Source organism: Dipodomys ordii, unplaced genomic scaffold (genome assembly GCF_000151885.1).
Source record: "Dipodomys ordii isolate 6190 unplaced genomic scaffold, Dord_2.0 Scaffold44, whole genome shotgun sequence".
NCBI classification, from domain to species: Eukaryota; Metazoa; Chordata; class Mammalia; order Rodentia; family Heteromyidae; genus Dipodomys; species Dipodomys ordii.
Genome location: NW_012267260.1, coordinates 9006820 through 9025418, shown reverse-complemented (window position 1 = coordinate 9025418; position 18599 = coordinate 9006820). Strand labels below are relative to the sequence as shown.

Here is an 18599-nt window from a genome sequence, read left to right as displayed (position 1 = left end):
TGGAGATCTGACCAGGCCAACATGAGGTCATTTAGATTGAGCCCCAGATCTAGTGACTAGTGCCGTTATAAGAAGAGGAAATGTGGACATAGACCAGGCTCTGCCTAGAGGGGGGAATGATGTGAAGACACAGGAAGAAGACGGGCCTGTGACTGGAGAGACGAGACTACGAGCCAAAGACTGCTGGCAAACATGAGAAGGTACTAGAAGCAAAGAGAGGTTCTCACCACCAGCAGTTCTGGTCTGTCCCACACCAGTTCTGTGGCTATTAAGCTGGAACTTCTAGCCTCCAAAATCCTGAAGCAAAAAATAGCCCATGCTTCTCTCCCTCCTAGTTTTGGTATTTTACCCTGGCAGTCCTGAGAGGATCAGTTGAGTAGTCATTAAAGATTTAAAGCATTGTTCAGTTAGTTGACATTGAGAGTAAAATAATTTCCGCTGAGGTGGACTCTTAAAAATGATTATTACTGGGCTGGGAAGGTGGCTCAGTGGTAGAGCGCTTGCCTTGCATGCCTGAGGCCCTGGGTTTGATTCCTCAGCACCACATGAGCAAAAAGAAAAAAGCCGGCAGTGGTGCTGTGGCTCAAGTGGTAGAGCGTTAGCCTTGAGCTGAAGAGCTGAGGGACAGCGCCCAGGCCCAGAGTTCAAGCCCCACGACCAGACCCCCCCAAAAAAAATTATTATTACTGCCAGGCGCTGGTGGCTCACGCCTATAATCCTAGCTACTCAGGAAGCTGAGATCTGAGGATCACGGTTCAAAGCCAGCTCGGGCAGGAAAGTCCGTGAGACTCTTATCTCCAATAAACCACCAGAAAACCGGAAGTGGTGCTGTGGCTCAAGCGGTAGAGCACTAGCCTTGAGCTGAAGAGTGCAGGGACACCACCCAAGCCCAAGCCCCAAAACTGACCAAAAAAAAAAGGAGACAGGAGACACCCTGAATTCAAGCTCTAGTATTGGCATGCGGTACACACGCATGTGCACACACACACAAAGACCAAATGCTTTTTAAATGGGCCCAAAACCCAGACAGGCACATCAATCACCAGGAAAGACACACAGATGGCTGATAAGCACATACAGAGATGTTCAACCCTGCACATTATTAGGAAAATAGAAATTTAAACAATGAGCATACCTATTAGAACAGTGGAAAATCCTGTACGCCGACACCACTACTGTTGGCAAGGATGTGAGCGTGTGGGTCAGTCCCCGGGAGGTGAGGAAGCCGGACAGGTCAGCCGTTTGGTGACATGGTTTGGTCTGCCCAACAAACCAAAGCCATCTGAACCGATGAGCAGCCATTGTGTCCACTGGTGTTTACCCAAATGTCTGGAAACTTCTGTTTACACAAAATCCTGCACAACAATATAGATTGCAGCCTTGTTCATAATCTCTCAAATCTGGAAGCAACTGAGATGTCTTTCAGGAATGAAGGAATGAATGAACTGAGGTGTATTCAGACACAGAAGAACTTGAAATACTGATGGGTCAGTGAAAGAAGTCAGCCTGGAAGTGTGTCAACTCTGTGGTATTCTAGGGGCAGTGGGGGACTATGGAGACATCAAAAGGTCAGTGGGGTCAGAGGGAGGGAGGGTGAATAGGTGGAGCACCGAGGATGTTTTTAAGGCAATGAAACTATTCTGTATGATGCTGTAAAGGTGTGCATACAGTACTCAAGACTGAATCTTGAGCTGGGTGCTCAGACCTGTAACCGTAGCACCTTAGGATGCTGAGATCTGAGGATCAAAGTTGAAAACAAGTCTGGGAAGACAAATCCAAGAGACTAACTAACCAGCAAAAAGCCAGAAGTGGAGGTGCAGCTCAAGCGGTAGAGAACTAGCCTTGAAGGGGAAAAAAAGCTTAAGAACAGTGCCCAGGTCCTGAGTTCAATCCCCAGGACAGGCACACTTGCATACATGTGTACACACACACACACACACACACACACAGAGTCACACCAAAAAGTGCTTATACCTCAAATGTTCAGCTTGCTGAATCTTATAAACCCAAACTGAGCGCTACTTTTACATTTCCAACTAAGCAGACTTTGAACGGGGGCGGGGGTGAGGGGGCTGTCAGATTCAGGGGAATTTTCAGATTTGTGGGTGACTGAGCAGCTCTCCCCCCCCTCCCGGCCCCCACTGGGCCGGTGCTGGGGGCCCTGAACTGGGCCGGAGAAACATAAGGGCCCAGGGCACGCAGCTGCGGTGCGGGACAGGGAAGGCGCAGGCGGCCCTGCTTGGAGGTGGCCGGGCCCAGCCCACAGGCCCAGGTAAGCCGGGAAGAATGCAGGAGCCGCCAAGCCCTGGCGCGGGCGCGTCCCGGTGACTCAGCCGGTGCCAGGAAGGGGCGTGCGCCCCAACTCTCCGGAGCTCCCAGACAGCAGCCCCATCCAGGCCGGCTCCGGGGCACCGAGCCAAGGCCCCCCCCTCCCCGCTCCAGCAGCCAGGCCCCCAGGGTGTCTCGCGCGGGGGCCAAAGCCACCCAGCACCATCGCGCGGGGACGTGGCCGCGGGGGAAGCCAGGGGGGCCACGCGGTCCTGGCCCCGACGGCGCCTAGAGGACCTGCGGGCGGTAAGTGGCGAGTTCAAGGACAGGGGGGACCGGGACCCCCGCAGGTCCCCTCCTCCTTCCCACCCGGGCTGTAACGCAGACCGGCGTCGCCCCTCCCAGGCCCCGCCCACCCCAGCGGGCTGGCTCTGCAGACGCGGCCAGCGCTCGTCCCCGGGTCGCGCCGGGGGTCCCCGCACCCCCTCCTGAGAGCACTCGGGATCCGCCCCTCCCGCAGGCCCCGGGGCTCCGGGCTGCAGCCAGCGAGGGGCCGAGTGCCGGGAACCTCTGCCGACGAAGTCGGGGTTCTGGCGGACACCCCCACGCCCAGCTGGTGGGCCGCCGGGGGTCGGGAGATGGGCGGCTAGCAATGGGACCAAGGAAGCCGGGCGGTCACTGGGCAGACTCTCGGAGGGACCGGCATCTCCGAGCCCCGGATCCCAAGCACCCACCGTGCTGAGTCTCCTGAGAGGCCGCGAGGATGGGCACAGGGCGCCCCAGGACCCGGGTGGCTCCCCAATTTGGGACAGCGCGGGGACGAGGGGTGGGGGGGAGTGTGGTTATTCAGCCAGCCGGCCCGAGGTGGTTGTGAGCGCTCAGTCTCTGGGTCTCTGTGTCTGTCTGTCTGTCTGTCTGTCTCTCTCTCTCCTGGTTTTCTACAAACTTTTTACAAAGTTCAGGACCGAAGGGAAGCACACAGCCCCTTGGGCAGCGCGCGCGGTGCTCTGGAGCTCGGGAGGCGGAGATTTGGGGAGGTGGGGGGCGGGGGGAGCTGCCCTGCGCGCGTGGAGGAAACGAGAGGAGTCGGCTTCCTGTGGGGGCTCGGGCCTCTGACGCCCCGCGGACGGACGTGTCCGGCCCGGCCCGGCCCGGGCCGCGCCGAGCCCCCGCTCGAGGGAGGGGACATGGGGGGGCGGGGACGGGGTGGGCAGGGGCCGAGGGGTGGGGAGAAGCCAGCCGGGGAGGAGCGAGGGGCTGGAGCGGGAGAAGGAAGAAGCAGGAAGGGGCGATCGGTGGGTGCGAGCTGACGCGGGGATGGAAGGAGCGAGCGAGTGAGAGGGGAGGGGCGCGGCGCGTGGTGGGAGACCCCGCGTGGAGATCGCGGCCGGGACGCGCGGAGGGGGAGACCCCGCGTGGAGATCGCGGACGGGACGCACGGGGGGGACCCCGCGTGGAGATCGCGGACGGGACGCACGGGGGGGGGGACCCCGCGTGGAGATCGCGGACGGGACGCACGGGGGGGGGACCCCGCGTGGAGATCGTGGCTGGGGTGCACTGGGGACAGCCCGTGCGGTGATCGTGGTCGGGCGCACGGAGCGGGGCGGGGGGGGGGAAGGCCCGCGTGGAGATCGCGTACGGGGTGCACTGGGGACAGCCCGGGCGGTGATCGTGGTGGGGGCACACGGAGGGGGGGACCCCGCGTGGAACGGGGCAGAAGCGGGGAGGGGAGGTTGGGGGTCGTGTGGGGATAGCGTCAGGGGCGTATGGGAGGGACAGGGGGTGGGGAGCGTGCGTGATCGTGGCCGGGTCGCACGTGGGGGGGAAGGGCCCTGTGTGGAGATCGTGCTGGGGCGCACGGGGGCGGGGGGGCACCCTGCGCGGTGATCGCAGCCAGGGCGCATGGCGAGGGGCCCAGCGGCTAGGCCTGCTCCCCACCCCCTACAAACCCGGGAGAGGTCGGGGCCCCTCTGGCTGAGCCCTGTGTCCCCCGCAGGTCCCGAGCCGATGTTCCAGGTGAGCAGTCAGCCCCCCTCTCTCTGCGACGCGCCCCATGGAGCCCCCAGTGCAGCTCCCGACCCAGGTAGGACGGCAATGGGCACGGGGTGGGAGTGGGGGCTGGTGAAGAGGAGTCGTTAGTGCTCCCCTTCCTCCCTCTGCCGCCAGCGCTGGGGTGGGGATGGGACAGTGCCTGGGCTTAGGGACTCGGGCCAAGGAGAGTAGAGGGCTGGGGTGAGGAGGCGGGGCTGAACCAGAGGCAGCAGCCACTGGGCCAAGTTGGTGGCAACTTCCCACCAGACACCACAGACTCACACACATTGCAGCGTCTGTCTGTCTGTCCGTCTGGGACTTGGATCCCAACCCTTTCTGCCCAGTGTGTAAATATTTATGGGGGCCTTAGGCCGGGTGAGGGGTGGCTGAGTCTCCTCATCCCCTCCCGCCCCCTCCAGCCCAGCCAGTCCAGTGCTTCCCAAAAAACTTCTGTCCGTCACTCACAGCTACAGGACCTAGCCCCTCCCCCACCTTCTTGCTCTGCCCTCCTGTTGTGGTGTCACTTGTACCATACACACACACCACTACCAAGTGTCCATAAACCCACACACACTTTGCATGTCTAACCTGCCCTGATTCTCTTAGTAGCTGTGCAATCAAGGGAAGAAATGTCAGCAACTTGAGGGGCCTAGAGCCAGCCCTTCCCCTCCCCCACTGAACAGACCGGCTGGTGAGGTTCACCAGGTCCTTAGGGTCCCCCTGAAGTCAGTCACATGAGGAATTCATTCAAGGGTGGGGGTGGGGTGCAGGAGCCTAAGCCCCGATTTCCTGACTTGAACTCCTTGTCCGGCTCAGTCTGGTGCTCTCTTCCTTCCAGCCCGCCCAGTCCCCTTTTCTCCCCTCTGAAGGAATATTGAAAACCTACTCTCTTCTCGACTTCCCTCCCTGGCCTCAGTCTCCCCACGCCCTGATCCGGGCTGGTCTGTTAGCCAGGGTCTCAGGGGCCTGCGGGCCTCGGGTCTTGGAGGCGGAGGTCTCGGGAACTAGAGTGGAGACAGATGTCTGGCCAGGGACCAGCACCCGAGCCAGACCTAGGTGTCTGCAGCCCTAAGTCCCTGTTCCCAGGGGGACTCCCTTGAGCAAGGAGAACTTGAACTTTGGGGGAATGAGCTCCCCCTAGAAAGGGGCTCCTTTAGCCTGGAGGCACAGAGGGAGAGAGGGCTGGGTAGTCTTTGTGTCTGGGAAGCTTCTCTGTCTCTCTTGGACTCTCTCCCACTCCCACTTTTCCAAGCTTTCTTCCCCCCTTTATCCATTTTCTCTGCTCCCTCCACTACCTCCTTCCAAGATCCCCTCCCTGGCTTGATCTGTCCTCCACCCAGTAGCTGAGGAGAAAGGCACAAAGTCTATTCCAGGCAGGGTCCAGGGTCCAGGGGAGCCTCTGGGAAAGCCAAGCCCTGGGCTGTAACCTGAGCTTCTCCCAGTGGAAGCCCCCTCCCCAGCCTGGCCTAGGCCAGACAATGCGGCTTTCATTACACCAGGCCTTGTACTGCCTTGGGAGAAAGAGCCTGCTGCCCAGGAAGCTCAAACCGCAGAGACCCAGCCAAAACCCCACAGACGCCTGAATCTGAGACCACAATCCCCCACGCGCCATGTGTGCTCACAGAACAGCCAGGCCAGAACACTGCCCTCCCTTCCTGGGGCTGGGGGAGGGGGGGCTGGGGAGGGGGGGAGTGCTGGCAGGACAGCTCTGGAGCAGGTTGCCCCCTCCCTCGGCTACCCAAGGTGCACTAGGGCACAAGGGGACTCAGGGCGGGGACTCAGGGCGGTTCTGGTTGGAGTAGCCGGCCAGGCCCCCCACCACACCCTTGGCTCCCCCAGTGGCCTCCTCCCCACCCATCCCTGAGAGTCCCTGGAGCCTGGTTCCCCATATCCACAAGCAGATTTCTGCCCTGGCACAGGAACACCACATTCCTGCGCATACATGGCTCTAAATTGAATTTCCTGGGGAATTGGAGCCTTTGGACCTAAAATAAAACAAACCAGGCCCGGCCTAACCCGCAGCTCAGGGGGCCCAGCTCTCCGGTCCTTAGCTTGGTGGCTTGTGAGAGTGGCCAGTCCATTCACATCGACAGAATCCGCACCAAAGGAGCCTGCCTTATCCTGCCTTCTTGAGACCCTAATGCCCCTCTACTCTTGATCCTCAGTCCTCTCTCTCCCCCCTGACCTGGGTATGCTCAGCTCTAGTACCCAGCGCTTACCACACATCAGACATATTTGATGTTCATCTCCATAGAGGGTGCAGAATGAATTCTTACCATGGAGTGGGGGGCCCAGTCATCATAAGTCGTGTGTGTGTGTGTGTGTGTGTGTGTGTGTGTGTGTGTGTTGGGGTTTGAACTCAGGGCCTGGGCACTGTCCTTTAGCTTTTTCACTCAAGGAGGGAGCTCTGCCACTTGAGGCCCAGCTTGACGTCCATCTTTTTTATTTTTTGGTGGTTAATTAGAGATGAGCATCTCATAGACTTTACTGCAGACCACAATCCTCAGCTCTCAGCTTCCTGCTTAGCGAGGATTACAGGCATGAGCCACTGGTGCCCCGCTCACTACCAAGTTCTAACAAGGAAGACGTGGGTGCTGAGTTCTTGGTGGTTGGGCTTAAAGGAGGCACCAATGGCACATGGGTCCAGGAAAGCAGAAGAGAGGGGCTTCTGGCTGGGGCAGGAAGGAGGTGAAGACCGTCAAGATCAATAGGATAATCCCAGAAGAGGGTCAGAAGGCCTGGTATGGCCTGGGAGCGTGGACAGGCCAGCCTGCCTGGGCCACAGGACCTTTGTACATTGAAGATGTTAGTGGAAACTTTGGTTGAAGCATGGGATTCCAGCCACCATGCTCACCAGAAGACGTCCTTATCTTTGCGCTCCAGATAGGATCACAGACAAGGGGCAAGGAGGCTGCACTTGAGGGCCCAGGCTTCGGAGCCCCAGAATACGGGCACTGACGGGGCTTGGTCTAAATCTCTCCCACCGGGAAGAGAGGCCCCTGTTTCTTCTTGGCCCAGAACCAACTCCCCCCCCACCCCCAGCATCCTCCCCTCCCCTTGCAAGTTGGCAGAGAACAGGTAGAGGAGTCTTAGAAGTTCCTGCTGCAGGTGTGAATCTCAGCCTTTCCTGCTGGGCTTGTAGACTTACACATGACCTTTCCACTCCCTTCTGGGGCTGGCTGGCTGGCTTTCCAGAATTCAGGGCATGGCTCGAAGCTTCTCCCACGGAGTGTGTTTAGCAGAGGGGCTGGGCCAGTCTGTATTTTACTAGGGGTACAGGGGTAGGGGGAGGGGAGGGCTCATGCTCAGAGATGCCACCGGCATGTTTGGTGTCCCTCTGGTCAGGTGGGGATGTAAAGTCCACCCCCCCACCTCCCACCCCCGCAAGAGTCTTTATGCACAACAAGAATTATACACCCACCCAGGAGCCCCTTTTGGCTTTTGCTGGCCACGCCTCCCCCCTCCCCCCAGCCCACTCCATACTTGTTCCCTTCAGGGGAACTCTCAAAGATATCCTGTCTAAGCCGGGCGCCAGTGGCTCACCCCTGTAATCCTAGCTACTCAGGAGGCTGAAGTCTGAGGATCACAATTCAAAGCCAGCTGGTGCAGGAAAGTCCGTGAGACTCTTATCTCCAGTGAACCACCACAAAAACCAGAAGTGGCGCTGTGGCTCAAGTGATAGAGCGCTGGCTTGGAGCTGAAGAGCTGAGGGACAGTGCCCAGGACCAGAGTTCAAGCCCCATGGCTGACCAAAAAAAAAAAAAAAAATCCTGTCTGTGGCTAGATGGTACTATATCTTGGTCACAGAAGGATGAATGGGCGTTTGATGCTGGTAACTCATACCTGTTATGCCTAGCTATTCAGAAGGCTGAAACCTGAAGATTGTGATTTGAAGCCAGCCCTGGCAGACAGATCTGAGAGACTCTTACTCCAATTAACCAGCAAAAAGTAATAATATTAATTAATTAATAAAATGGAAGTGGAGGTGGGGCTCAATTGGTAGAGCACCTGCTTTGAGGGGAAGAAGCTAAAGGACAGTGTCCAGATCCTGAGTTCAAGCCCTAGTTCTGGTACAGAGAAAGACAAGAAGGGGCGGGAGGAGGTGACCTCTGGACCTGCCGTTGGTCTGGCTTTGCTGCCTCCCTTCCGGGCCTGGTCTTCCAGCTGCTCCTCCTTCCAGTTCTTCATGTCTCTGGACGCTTTGTTGTCCCCTCTCCTGCCCTTGGCATTCTGGGCTGAGGCTGCTGCTTCTCTAAGTCCCGGGCTTGGCTTTCTTCCCCTCCTCCTTTCCCTTCCAGGCTTCGGAGTCACCCCAGAATGACAGGTTTGCTGCAGCATTGGCTTCCTGGGGCTTTGGGCCTGGGTGTGGGCAGTCTATAGTTTACTGTCTCCTTCAGGTTCAAGGTCACCAGCTGTGTGGGTGACGTGGGAGAGGAGAGAGTAAGATAGGGGGAGGAAGATGGAGAGGGGGGGCTCCAGGCTCCTGAATCCTTCTTACTCACCTTCTTTCTCCCTTCCCTGGAGCCAAGAGAGCCGAGTCTCGACTCTGTCTCCCACAGGACTGTGGTGGCACTCCCGGGTACCCGGATGACCTGGGGTGGGGGGATGCCAGGGGAAGCGTGGCAGGTGACCACCAGGCCTGTGCCAGCTGCCTTTCTATCCCACCAAAGGGCAGGTGGTCTCCCTGGTGTACTATGGCTGTCCCCAGGATCTTGGTTCTGGCTGTTCTGGTCAAAATTCCCCTTTTTTGGGCTGGAGGCATGGCTCAGCAGTAGAGCACCTGCCTGGCAAGCTTGAGGCCCTGAATTCAAACCCGAGGACCACCCGAAGAAGATTCTTCTTCTTTACTGATTATCATGTAAGACTCACTGAGGGGGCTTGCTTCTCTAGGAAGCCCTCCTAGCCCGGGATAGGTGCTGGTCTTTCCTTTGTACTTACTGAGTTTTCTATAGGTGCTGGTCTTTCCTTTGTACTTACTGAGTTTTCTTTCTGTGTGTCTGTGGGTGATTAATTGGAGATAAGAGTGTCATAGACTTCTCTGCCCAGGATGGCTTCGAACTGCAATCTTCAGCCTCCTGAGTAGCTAGGATTACAGGCGTGAGCCACTGGTGCCCACCTGGCTACTTCAATATTTTTTCTTTTTTCTTTTTGTCAGTCATGGGGCTTGAATTCTGGGCCTGGACTGTGTCCCTGAGCTTTTTTTGCTCAAGATTAGTGCTGTACCACTTTCAGCCACAGCACCACTTCTGCCCTTGCTCAATTTTAGCAGATGCCCCTGCTGTAAATGCTTTTGAGTTTTGTTTTACTTGTATATGTTGAGCCAGGGCCTTGCTCTGCCCTAGAACTTGACATCAACCTCCTGAGTACTGGGCTTACAGGCATGTCCTACTGTACCTGGAAGCCTACTTCCCCCTCAGTGTGTGTGTGTGTGTGTGTGTGTGTGTGTGCGCGCGCGCGCGCGCGCGCACACACGACAGCCACACCCCACCCCACCTGACAGAGAGCCTTGGCTTGTCTTTCTTGTTCTGATCTTCTCAGGGCTTGATTGCTAGGCACCCAACAGATTAACAGGAGCTAATAAATGTTAAAGCAAATAGTATAGGCAGGGAGGTAAGGGGAAGGAAGGGGAGGGAAGGGAAGGAAAGGAAGGGAAAGGAAGGGAGGGGAGGAGAAGGATGGAAAGAAAGATGGAAGAAAGAGAGAGGAAGGAAAGGGAAAGGAGAGGGAGGAATAAGGAAAGGAAGGAAAAAGAAAGGGAAGAAGGAAGGAGAGAAAAGGGAGAAGGGCAAGGAAAGGAAAAAGGGAGGTAGGGAAGAAAGAACTAGAGGAGAGGGAAAGGGGAAAGAAGGGAGGGAGGAAAGAGGAAGAGGAAAGAGGAAAGAGAGAGACAGAAGGAGGAGAAAGAGGAAAGAAGAGGGAGGGAGGGAGAAGAGAGGGGAGGGAGGGACAGGTAGAAAGGTGGGCAGGTGGAAGTGTTCACGAAAGGCCCTGCAGGCCCAGCTCATTTACTCTGTGCCCCTGAGGGACAGAGCGGCACCCAGACCCCTTCACTCCAGGTCACACAAGGCCCCATGCTGGGCCCCGCTGGGAAGCAGTAGAACGCAGGCCTGCATCTCCTGCTCCTTGATGGGTCTCCCACTCTATCAGGTGGAGAGTTGAGACCCCAGATCAGAGCTGGACAGGCCCTTCCTTCCCAGAAGCTCCCACCTGAGCTGCCAGCCAGTATGGTCTTAGCCAGGCAGACCTGGCCTGGCCTGGTGAGGCCCACGCCCAGGGCCGGCAGGAGCTCCAACCTCAGACCGCACTCTTCCTCTCTGGCCACCCGCTCTGCCTGCCTCTTCCCGGCATGCCAGGCCTGCGATCTGCCAAGAGCCATTTGACTTCTCCATCACTGATCCCGGGGCTAGGGGCACTCAACAGGCCCAGGGAGCAGAGGCGGACCCCAACTCCCGCTGGGAAGGACCCCTTCTGCCCTGCCCAGCTCCCTGTCTCCAGGCAGGGCCTGTGGTTTGCCCAGGGTGAGCCAGAGTTGGCTCACTGAGCATGCAGTAGCACCCTCTTACCCACAGGGGTCTCGGGGACTCTGTCCCCCTAACCACTAGAGACAGGAGTTCTGAAACAACCATCTTTAAGATCTGACTAAGCCAGGCGCCGGTGGCTCACGCCTGTGATCCTAGCTACTCAGGAGGCTGAGATCTGAGCATCACGGTTCAAAGCCAGCCCAGGCACGAAAGTCTGTGAGACTCTTATCTCCAATGAACCACCAGAAAACCAGAAGTGGTGTTCTGGCTCAAGTGGTAGAGCTCGGGGACAGCACCCAGGCCCGGAGTTCAAGCCCCACGACCAAAAAACAAAAAGATCTGAGACTAGGGAGTCAATGGCCACTGGACCAACCCCTCAGACAGCTCAGCAGCGCAACCGTGGAAGCCCAGCAAGACCCTTTGCCTCTGTGTCTCTTTGTGAGCTGATCTTTTACTCTTTGGGCTCTGCCCCCCATGACCTTTGCAATCTGTGTCTCTCCAAGTCTCCCCTTTCTCCCAGCAGAGAAGGTACAAGGGTCCAGGCAGGCCGGAAGACTTCACAGCACAGCCCCTACCCCAGTTGCACGGGTCAGGCTGGGGTCCACCACGGGGCGGCCGGGCCCTGATTGCCACCATGCCCCTGGCTTTCCCCCTCGGCCTCCCCTACCCCCCTAGCTGAGGCTGTGGGTTCTTGGACCTCTCCTGTCTGCCTCCCTCCTCCACCTTCTGTCCTCCATCCCCTCTTCCCCCCAGGCTCAGGGGCCTTCATCCTGCTGCGTGGGGATTTGTGGTTTGAAGGTGGCTCCATTTCTGCCATCCGCCCACCCTGCCTGAGCCACTGTAATTACTTGTGGCTGCGGTTCTCCGCTTCCCCAGGGCCCCGGGACCGGCCGTCTCCTGCTCCCTCTTCCTGGCCAACCCCTCCCTGTCCTCACCCAGTGTCCTCTGACTCCTCTGGCCGTGGCCATCATCCTCTCTGACCCAATTTCTGCCTGTCTCTTCTCATCACCCTCCAGATCGCACACTCCTCCCCGGTCTCTGCCTCTGTCCTGTCTTTTATCTTTCTCTCCATTGCTGACTTGCAAGCTAGTGTTGTCTTGTACCGGGCCCAGACTGTCCTGTCTGTCACTCTCTCTCCACGCTGCCTCCCGTGCCCAGTCTCCCACTCGGAAGCCCCCCCCCCCTCCAAACCTGTCTATCTCCACCACTGATCCACTGTCTGGCCTCCCGCACGTTTCTGCCCACCCCCCGCCCCCCTGCCCTTATACCGCATGTCTGTGTCTCCTTTTTCTGCCACCACACATGTACGCTCACGTGTGGACATATGCACACACACACACACACACACACACACACACACACACACACACCTGGGCTTGGGCCTGGGTTGTGTTTGTGCTTTTCATTTTTGGAATCTAGAGCAGTTTGAGCTTTTGGTACAAGGACCAAGAAGAAAGCTGCCCCAGGCTGTGGGACGGGGCCCGGGGCCGGACACACAGTAGAACACCAGGAAAATGTTGTCCTGTCGTCTGTTTTGTCTCCAGTCCAGTCCATGCCCCTCCTACCTGGGCTGGAGGTAGTCACGGGATCCACTCAGCCTGCGGAGGCAGCATCCCAGGAGGGCTCCCTGGAGGAGGAGGCGGCCCCCATGCCCCAAGGCGGTGGCCCTGGGGCTCCCCCGGCGCTGGACAGCACTGACCTCCTCCCCACAGAAGCTGTGACCTGTGAGTCCCAGGGGACTGGGGTTGGGCTGGCAACATGCAGGCGCTGCCCCGGGGAATCCAACAGCAGACATCCCGCCTGGCGCCGGCAGCTCACGCCCGTCACTAACCTCTGTTACTCTCGGGAGGCTGAGATCTAGGCTTGCAGTTCAAAGCCCATCTGGGCAAGAAAGTCCATGAGATTCTAATCTCCAACTAACCATGAAAAAGCCAGCAGTGGAGCTGTAGCTCAAGTGATAGCGCTTCAGCCTTGGGTGAAAAAGCTCAGACACAATGCAAGGTCCTGAGTTCAAGCCCCAGGACTAGCACGGGCATGCGTGTGTGAGCATGCACACACACACACACACACACACACAATGCAGCCAATACCTATGGTTGACCCCCCCACACACACTTTGCCCAGAGCCTTGGGAGCAGGAGGTATGGGCAGTGGGATTTGGGGGTGCTGCTGTGTTTCTGAGAGGAAGCAGCCCCTCCCCTACAAACTGATCATACAGAAAGCTGGGCCGCGGGGCAGGGCAGGAGCCAGAGCCTGATCAGCCCAATCCTCAGAGCACCCACAGTGAACTGGAAGGAGAGAAGCCCCACCCACACCACCATCCCTTTAGACTAGGGGAGAAAGGAGCAAAACGCAGATTCATTCCCCAGCCTGTCGTGAGATCTCTAAGCCCGTCCTCGGAGGGAGAAGTCTGGGATCCAGTTTTGTGGGTTCTCCTTGTTAGTTCTTCCGTGCTGCTAGGGTTTTGACTCTGGGCCTTGCCTGGCTAACTCCACCACTTGAGTCACGCCCCCCACCCATCCCAGGATCTTACCCTTCCTACTCTCGCACTTTGAGGGAATTTTCAAGTCAGACGCTAGTAGACGTTGGGGCAGCTATTGCCACACCTGTTTGACTGCCGAGGAAACAGTGACAGAGAGGCCGCGCAGGAGCCGGGCACGGAGGCCTGCTGGCTGAGCGCGCTTCGCTAGGCCCACCTGCCCGCGGCCGCGCTGGCTCCCTGGAAGGCAGCTTGGGAGGCCTGCTAGCCCCTGGCCGCCTCCTCCAGACACACCCCGCAGGACCCAGAGAAGGAGGTCAGCACCCCAGCCGGGAGGAGGGGGCCGGGTGGGATGGGACAGACACCCTTGTGTCTATGGCCCTGAGTGTTTGCTCTGTGACTCAGCCACCCCACAGCAAGGCCACAGGCAAGCTCTGTCTGCTCACACCCCTCCCAGCGTGGCCTACAGGCCCCCGCCCGCTAGCCACAGCGCCAATAGTTAGGCAGCAGGGCAAGGGCTACCAACGCTGGCTAAGGGCTCTGTCTAGTCACCTCCATGCGGCGGGGATGATTCAAGACTGTTTACAGGATACAAACCATAGCCGCACCTCACCCCAAAGCATGGAGCCCCCTACACAGCCCTGTCTCCACACACACATCCCCCAAGCCCTACCTGGCTTTGGTCTCTTCCTCCCGCCTCTGCTTCCTAGCTGGGAGACCTTTGGCAAGTCTGAACCTCTGTGGACCTCAGTTTTTTCATCTGAGAAATGGAGCCAATGATAGCGCAGCCGTGGCACTCAGAGGAAAGATGACAAGCTGGTGTCTTACTACTCCACCGGGCCGGCAAAGCACTTCCAGTGTGGGAGGTCCTGGTTATGAGGACCCCCCCCCCGGCTCCCAGCCTCTTCCCCCTCCTTTGCCTGTCTGCCCTCTAAGCCCTGCTTCTAATCTCTTAGCTTGGGCAACTTATTGTCCCTTCTGGGACTCAGTTTCCTCATAGGAAACTAAGCTGCCGGCTGCTGGTGGCTCCCACCTGTCATCCTAGCAACTCAGGAGGCTGAGCTCTGAGGATTATGGTTTGAAGCCAGCCCAGACTAGAAAGTCTATGAGACTCTTATCTTTAATTAACCAGCAAAAAGCCAGAAATGGAGCTGTGGGTCAAGTGGTAGAATGCCAATCTCCAGCGAAAAAGCTACGGGACAGTCAGCACTACTGGCTCACGCCTGTAATCCTAGTTACTCAGGAGGACGTGAGCTGAGGGCTGCAGTGTGAAGCCAGCCTGGGCAGAAAAGTCCGTGAGCCTCGAATCTCCAATGAAGCACCAGGAAGCCAGAAGTAGCACTGGAGCTCCAAGTGCTGGAGCACTAGCCTTGAGCAAAAGAGTTCAGGGACAGCGCTCAGATCCTGAGTTCCAGCCCTAGGACAAAACAAAACAAACAAAAAGCTAAGGGACCGAGCCGGCCCTGAGCTCAAGACTCTGCTCCAGCACCAAAAGAGAAGGTTACTCACTCACTGTCTTGTGAGCGAGCGGAAGCCCATCCCCCCATCCTTCCCGCTTCAGAATTGAAGCGCACAGGCCAGCCTGGGAGCCAGGGGTCCACATCTCAGCCTGCATTTACAGAGAGCCCTGCTCAGGACTCAGGGCATCTGGGGAGGGGGGTGAGCGGGGTCCCTAGAGCTCTCACAATCTAGGCTCTGTGCCAGTCCAGCGCATTCACCCGCACTCACCTCCTGAGAGCCCAGCCCAGCCATGCAGTGAGCACCCCCACGCCAAGAGGGGATGGGAAGTTTGGAGGAGCCCCAGGGTCAGCTTCCTTGTACCCCATGAAGTCAGCATGGTGGAGCAGGGTGGAGGGCAGGAGGATGAGAGCTGGAAGGGCTGCCGAGCGAGCGAGCGCAGCCCCTGAACGCACAGCCGGGGAGCAGCTCCAAACAGATGTTTCCAATAAATCACCCGGCACCAAGGGCAAAAACAGCTGGGGGCTTGGCAGAGGCCTAGGTGAAGGTTAACCGCTTCACTGCTGACCCCTCCCCAGCCTTCACCAACCCGCCTCTGCCTCCCACTCCCACAGCCAAGCCCGAACCCCAGGACCCCCCCGCAGCAGGACCGTGGGTTCATGTGAGATAAGAATGTGGGGGTCTAGGCTCTCCGTATTTCTCTATTTTTTTCTAGAACAAGCACTAAACCTGGGTACTGGGTCTGCCGCTATTTCCTAGGTGGCTCTTGACTGGTCAGTTCTGCTTGCAGAGCCTCAGTTTCCCTATGTGCAGAAGACAGGTCTGGGCTGGGTGCCTTGTGATGCAGCTAAGGTTGCAGCAGGTAGGATGAGAGCACAGCGGGGGGACCTCATGCCCCCCCATCATCTTTTCTTTCCATCTCCAGGCCAGCCTCAGGGGAACCCCTTGGGCTGCACCCCACTACTGCCAAATGGCTCCAGCCACACCTCCGAGCTGAGCGGCGCCAGGCAGGCGGGCAATGGTGTGCTGGGTGGTCCCAAGGCACACCGGAAACTGCAGACGCACCCATCTCTGGCCAGCCAGAGCAGCAAGCGGAGCAAAAACAGCACGAAATCAGCTGCCTCCCAGATCCCCCTCCAAGCGCAGGAAGGTAAGGGAGCACCCCCATACTTCCACCCCAAAGCCCAACCCCCCAGCCAGCAGCAGCAAGGGGGCTGAGTAGAAACACAGAGCTGAGTCCTCCACCTCCACCCCCCACCCCCACTCTGGCCGGCCCACTGCCATAAAGCCAGCACCCCGGGTTCCAAGAAGTGCTCCATGAAAAACACACAGCTGTTGGGGGTAAACTGAGGCATAGCTGTGTCCTCAAGGCTCCCCTCCCTGCCAAGATGATAAGCAAGGGAGGATGTCATTGGGCCAAGAGACCACGGTGGGGACTTTAGCCTTTCTTTCCAGTGAGTTAGCCATGGGCGTCTGAGAGGGGCCTGATCCATGAGACTGTTCTTATTTGCCATGCTGGGCCTTACTGCTGTCATGAACTGGGCCTCACGCTCACTGGATGAGTTTCCCACCACCTGCACCACTGAGCCATGCCCCAACACACTGGAATGTTTTTTAAGCACTAGGGTTTGAACGCAGGGCCTAATACTTGCTAGGCAGGTGTTCTACCACTGAGCCATTCCACTCCTCAGGCCCTTTTTTGTGCTTTTTGTTTGTTTTGTTTTTTGTCAGTTGTAGGGCTTGAACTCTGGGCCTGGGTGCTGTCCAGGAGCTCTTCTGCTCAAGGCAAGCGCTCTACCACTTGAGCCATAGCGCCACTTCCTGTTTTCTGGTGGTTAATTGGAAATAAGAGTCTCACAGACTTTCCTGCCCAGGCTTGCTTTGAACCACCATCCTCAGATCTCAGCCTCCTGAGTAGCTAGGATTACAGGTGTGAGCCACTGGCACCTGGCTGTAGTGATTATTTTTGATAGCCTCACTTGATCCACCTTTGTGTTTGTGTGTGTGTGTGTGTGTGTGTGTGTGTGTGTGTGTGTGTGCCGGTCCTAGGACTTGAACTCAGGGCCTGGGCACTATTCCTGAGCTTCTCTTGTGTCAGAGTAGTGCTCTACTTGTGTCTCTACTTGAGCCACAGCTCCATTTGCAGCTTTTTAAGTATTTTATTGGTGGTAAGAGTCTCATTGACTTTCCTCAATCCAAGATCCTCAAATCTCAGCCTCCTGAGGAGCTAGGATTACAGGCGTGAGCCATCAGTGCTGGCTTGAAATGACTTTTTTTTTTCCCCTTGGCCTGGAGCTTGAACTCCGGGCATTGTCCCTGGGCTCCTTTTGCTCAAGGCAAGCACTCTACCACTTGAGCCTCACCGCCATTTCTGGCTTTTTATGTGATATGGAGATAAGAGTCTCATGGACTTTCCTGCCTGGGATGGCTTTGAACCGTGATCCTCAGCTTTACCTTAGTAGTTAGGAGTATAGGTATGAGCCCACCGGTGCCTGGCTGGAGTGACTTGATTTCTTTGTGCCTAAGTTTTTCTGCAGTCAGGCGAATATCAGCCCTACCTCAAGGAGTTGTTGGAGGCTTAAATGAGTTTAACTGTGTGTATTGCTTAGACGAGTGGGGATTTTTTGGTTGGATTTTTATTTTTTTATGTGCTGATACTGGAGCTTGAACTCAGGGCCTGAGCTGTGATTTGTAGTTGTTTTTTTCAAGGTTGGTGCTGTACCATTTGAACTGCAGCTCCACTTCTGTTTTGGTGGTTAATTGAAGATAAGAGTTACACAGACATTCCTGTCCTGGCTAGCTTCTAACTGTGATCCTCAGATCTCAGCCTTCTGAGTAGCTAGGATTCCAGGTCTAAGCTACCAGTGCCCAGCCGGGTGTTTGTTAAGTAAATAAATGGAGGTAGGTCAAGAGCAGAGACTCACAGTCTAGACGGTCTGGGCTCCAAGGCTCACTTCACTATGATGCAATTCCCTTGTTCGCTGGGCCTCCACTCATTGCCTAAAAAGAAACCGTTTTCTGGGGCTGTAGGGACTTTGGGAGCTGAATGCAACAGCAGGCGCCTGGCGGCCCTTCTGGGGTGCAGAGCCCGGGGGTCCCTGAGTCGGGCTGTCTCTCTCCCCGCCCTGCTGGCGGCCCCTAGACTGCTGCGTCCACTGCATCCTGTCCTGCCTGTTCTGTGAGTTCCTGACGCTCTGCAACATCGTCCTGGACTGCGCCACCTGCGGCTCGTGCAGCTCGGAGGACTCCTGCCTCTGCTGCTGCTGCTGCGGCTCGGGCGAGTGTGCCGACTGCGACCTGCCCTGCGACCTGGACTGCGGCATCCTGGACGCCTGCTGCGAGTCCGCCGACTGCCTGGAGATCTGCATGGAGTGCTGCGGCCTCTGCTTCTCCTCCTGACCCCTCCCGTTACCTCCCCGCTCACCCGCCCAGGGCCACCTCAGAACCCGACCCCGCCAAGGCCGGGCCCCCACGGGGCCTTGCGGACAAGCCCGCCCTTCTCGGCTGGGTGACCAGAGACACAACACCCAAGGCCCAGTGGCAGGGGACCGGCCGCTAGGGCTGCAGAACACTGTGAACGTTAGGGGACAGGGCAGGTTCGTGGGAGGGCCCAGCGCTCCTCTACCTCGCGCTCCCCGGCACCCTCTCCCTGCTACCCCAGCTTGGAGGACAGAAAATGTGAAAAGAGATACCTATCCCCGGCCAGGCCACGCCCCGCGCGGCCACGCCCCACGGGCCACGCCTCAGTGCGAGCCACGCCCCACGGGGCCACGCCTCCGTGCGAGCCACGCCCCATGGGGCCACGCCTCCGTGCGAGCCACGCCCACGGGGCCACGCCTCCG

At 57.8% G+C, this 18599-nt stretch overlaps 1 protein-coding gene across 2 annotated transcripts; it reads left to right on the top strand.

Moving 5' to 3' along the window:
• The first annotated feature begins 4237 nt into the window (after nt 1-4237).
• Nucleotides 4238-18159, top strand: Mdfi (MyoD family inhibitor). 2 transcript variants are annotated; one of them, XM_013019138.1, is made up of 4 exons: nt 4238-4351; nt 12365-12544; nt 15683-15907; nt 17900-18159. In XM_013019138.1, exons 1-4 carry the CDS (start codon nt 4276-4278, stop codon nt 18154-18156), a joined length of 738 nt encoding a protein of 245 aa, XP_012874592.1. In that variant the 5' UTR covers nt 4238-4275; the 3' UTR covers nt 18157-18159. The 2 variants fall into 2 exon arrangements, with proteins under 2 accessions (XP_012874592.1, XP_012874593.1); XM_013019139.1 differs by lacking the exon at nt 12365-12544 and having other exon boundaries at nt 4270-4351; nt 17900-18156.
• Nucleotides 18160-18599: the final 440 nt, after the last annotated feature.

Excerpts from the sequence above, each read along its gene's own strand:
- Mdfi (XM_013019138.1), top strand. The coding sequence starts at position 4,276 with ATGTTCCAGGTGAGCAGTCAGCCCCCCTCTCTCTGCGACGCGCCCCAT. Across the intron at positions 12,545-15,682 it reads CCCCACAGAAGCTGTGACCT|GCCAGCCTCAGGGGAACCCC; the intron begins GTGAGTCCCAGG and ends TTCCATCTCCAG. Across the intron at positions 15,908-17,899 it reads CCCCCTCCAAGCGCAGGAAG|ACTGCTGCGTCCACTGCATC; the intron begins GTAAGGGAGCAC and ends GGCGGCCCCTAG.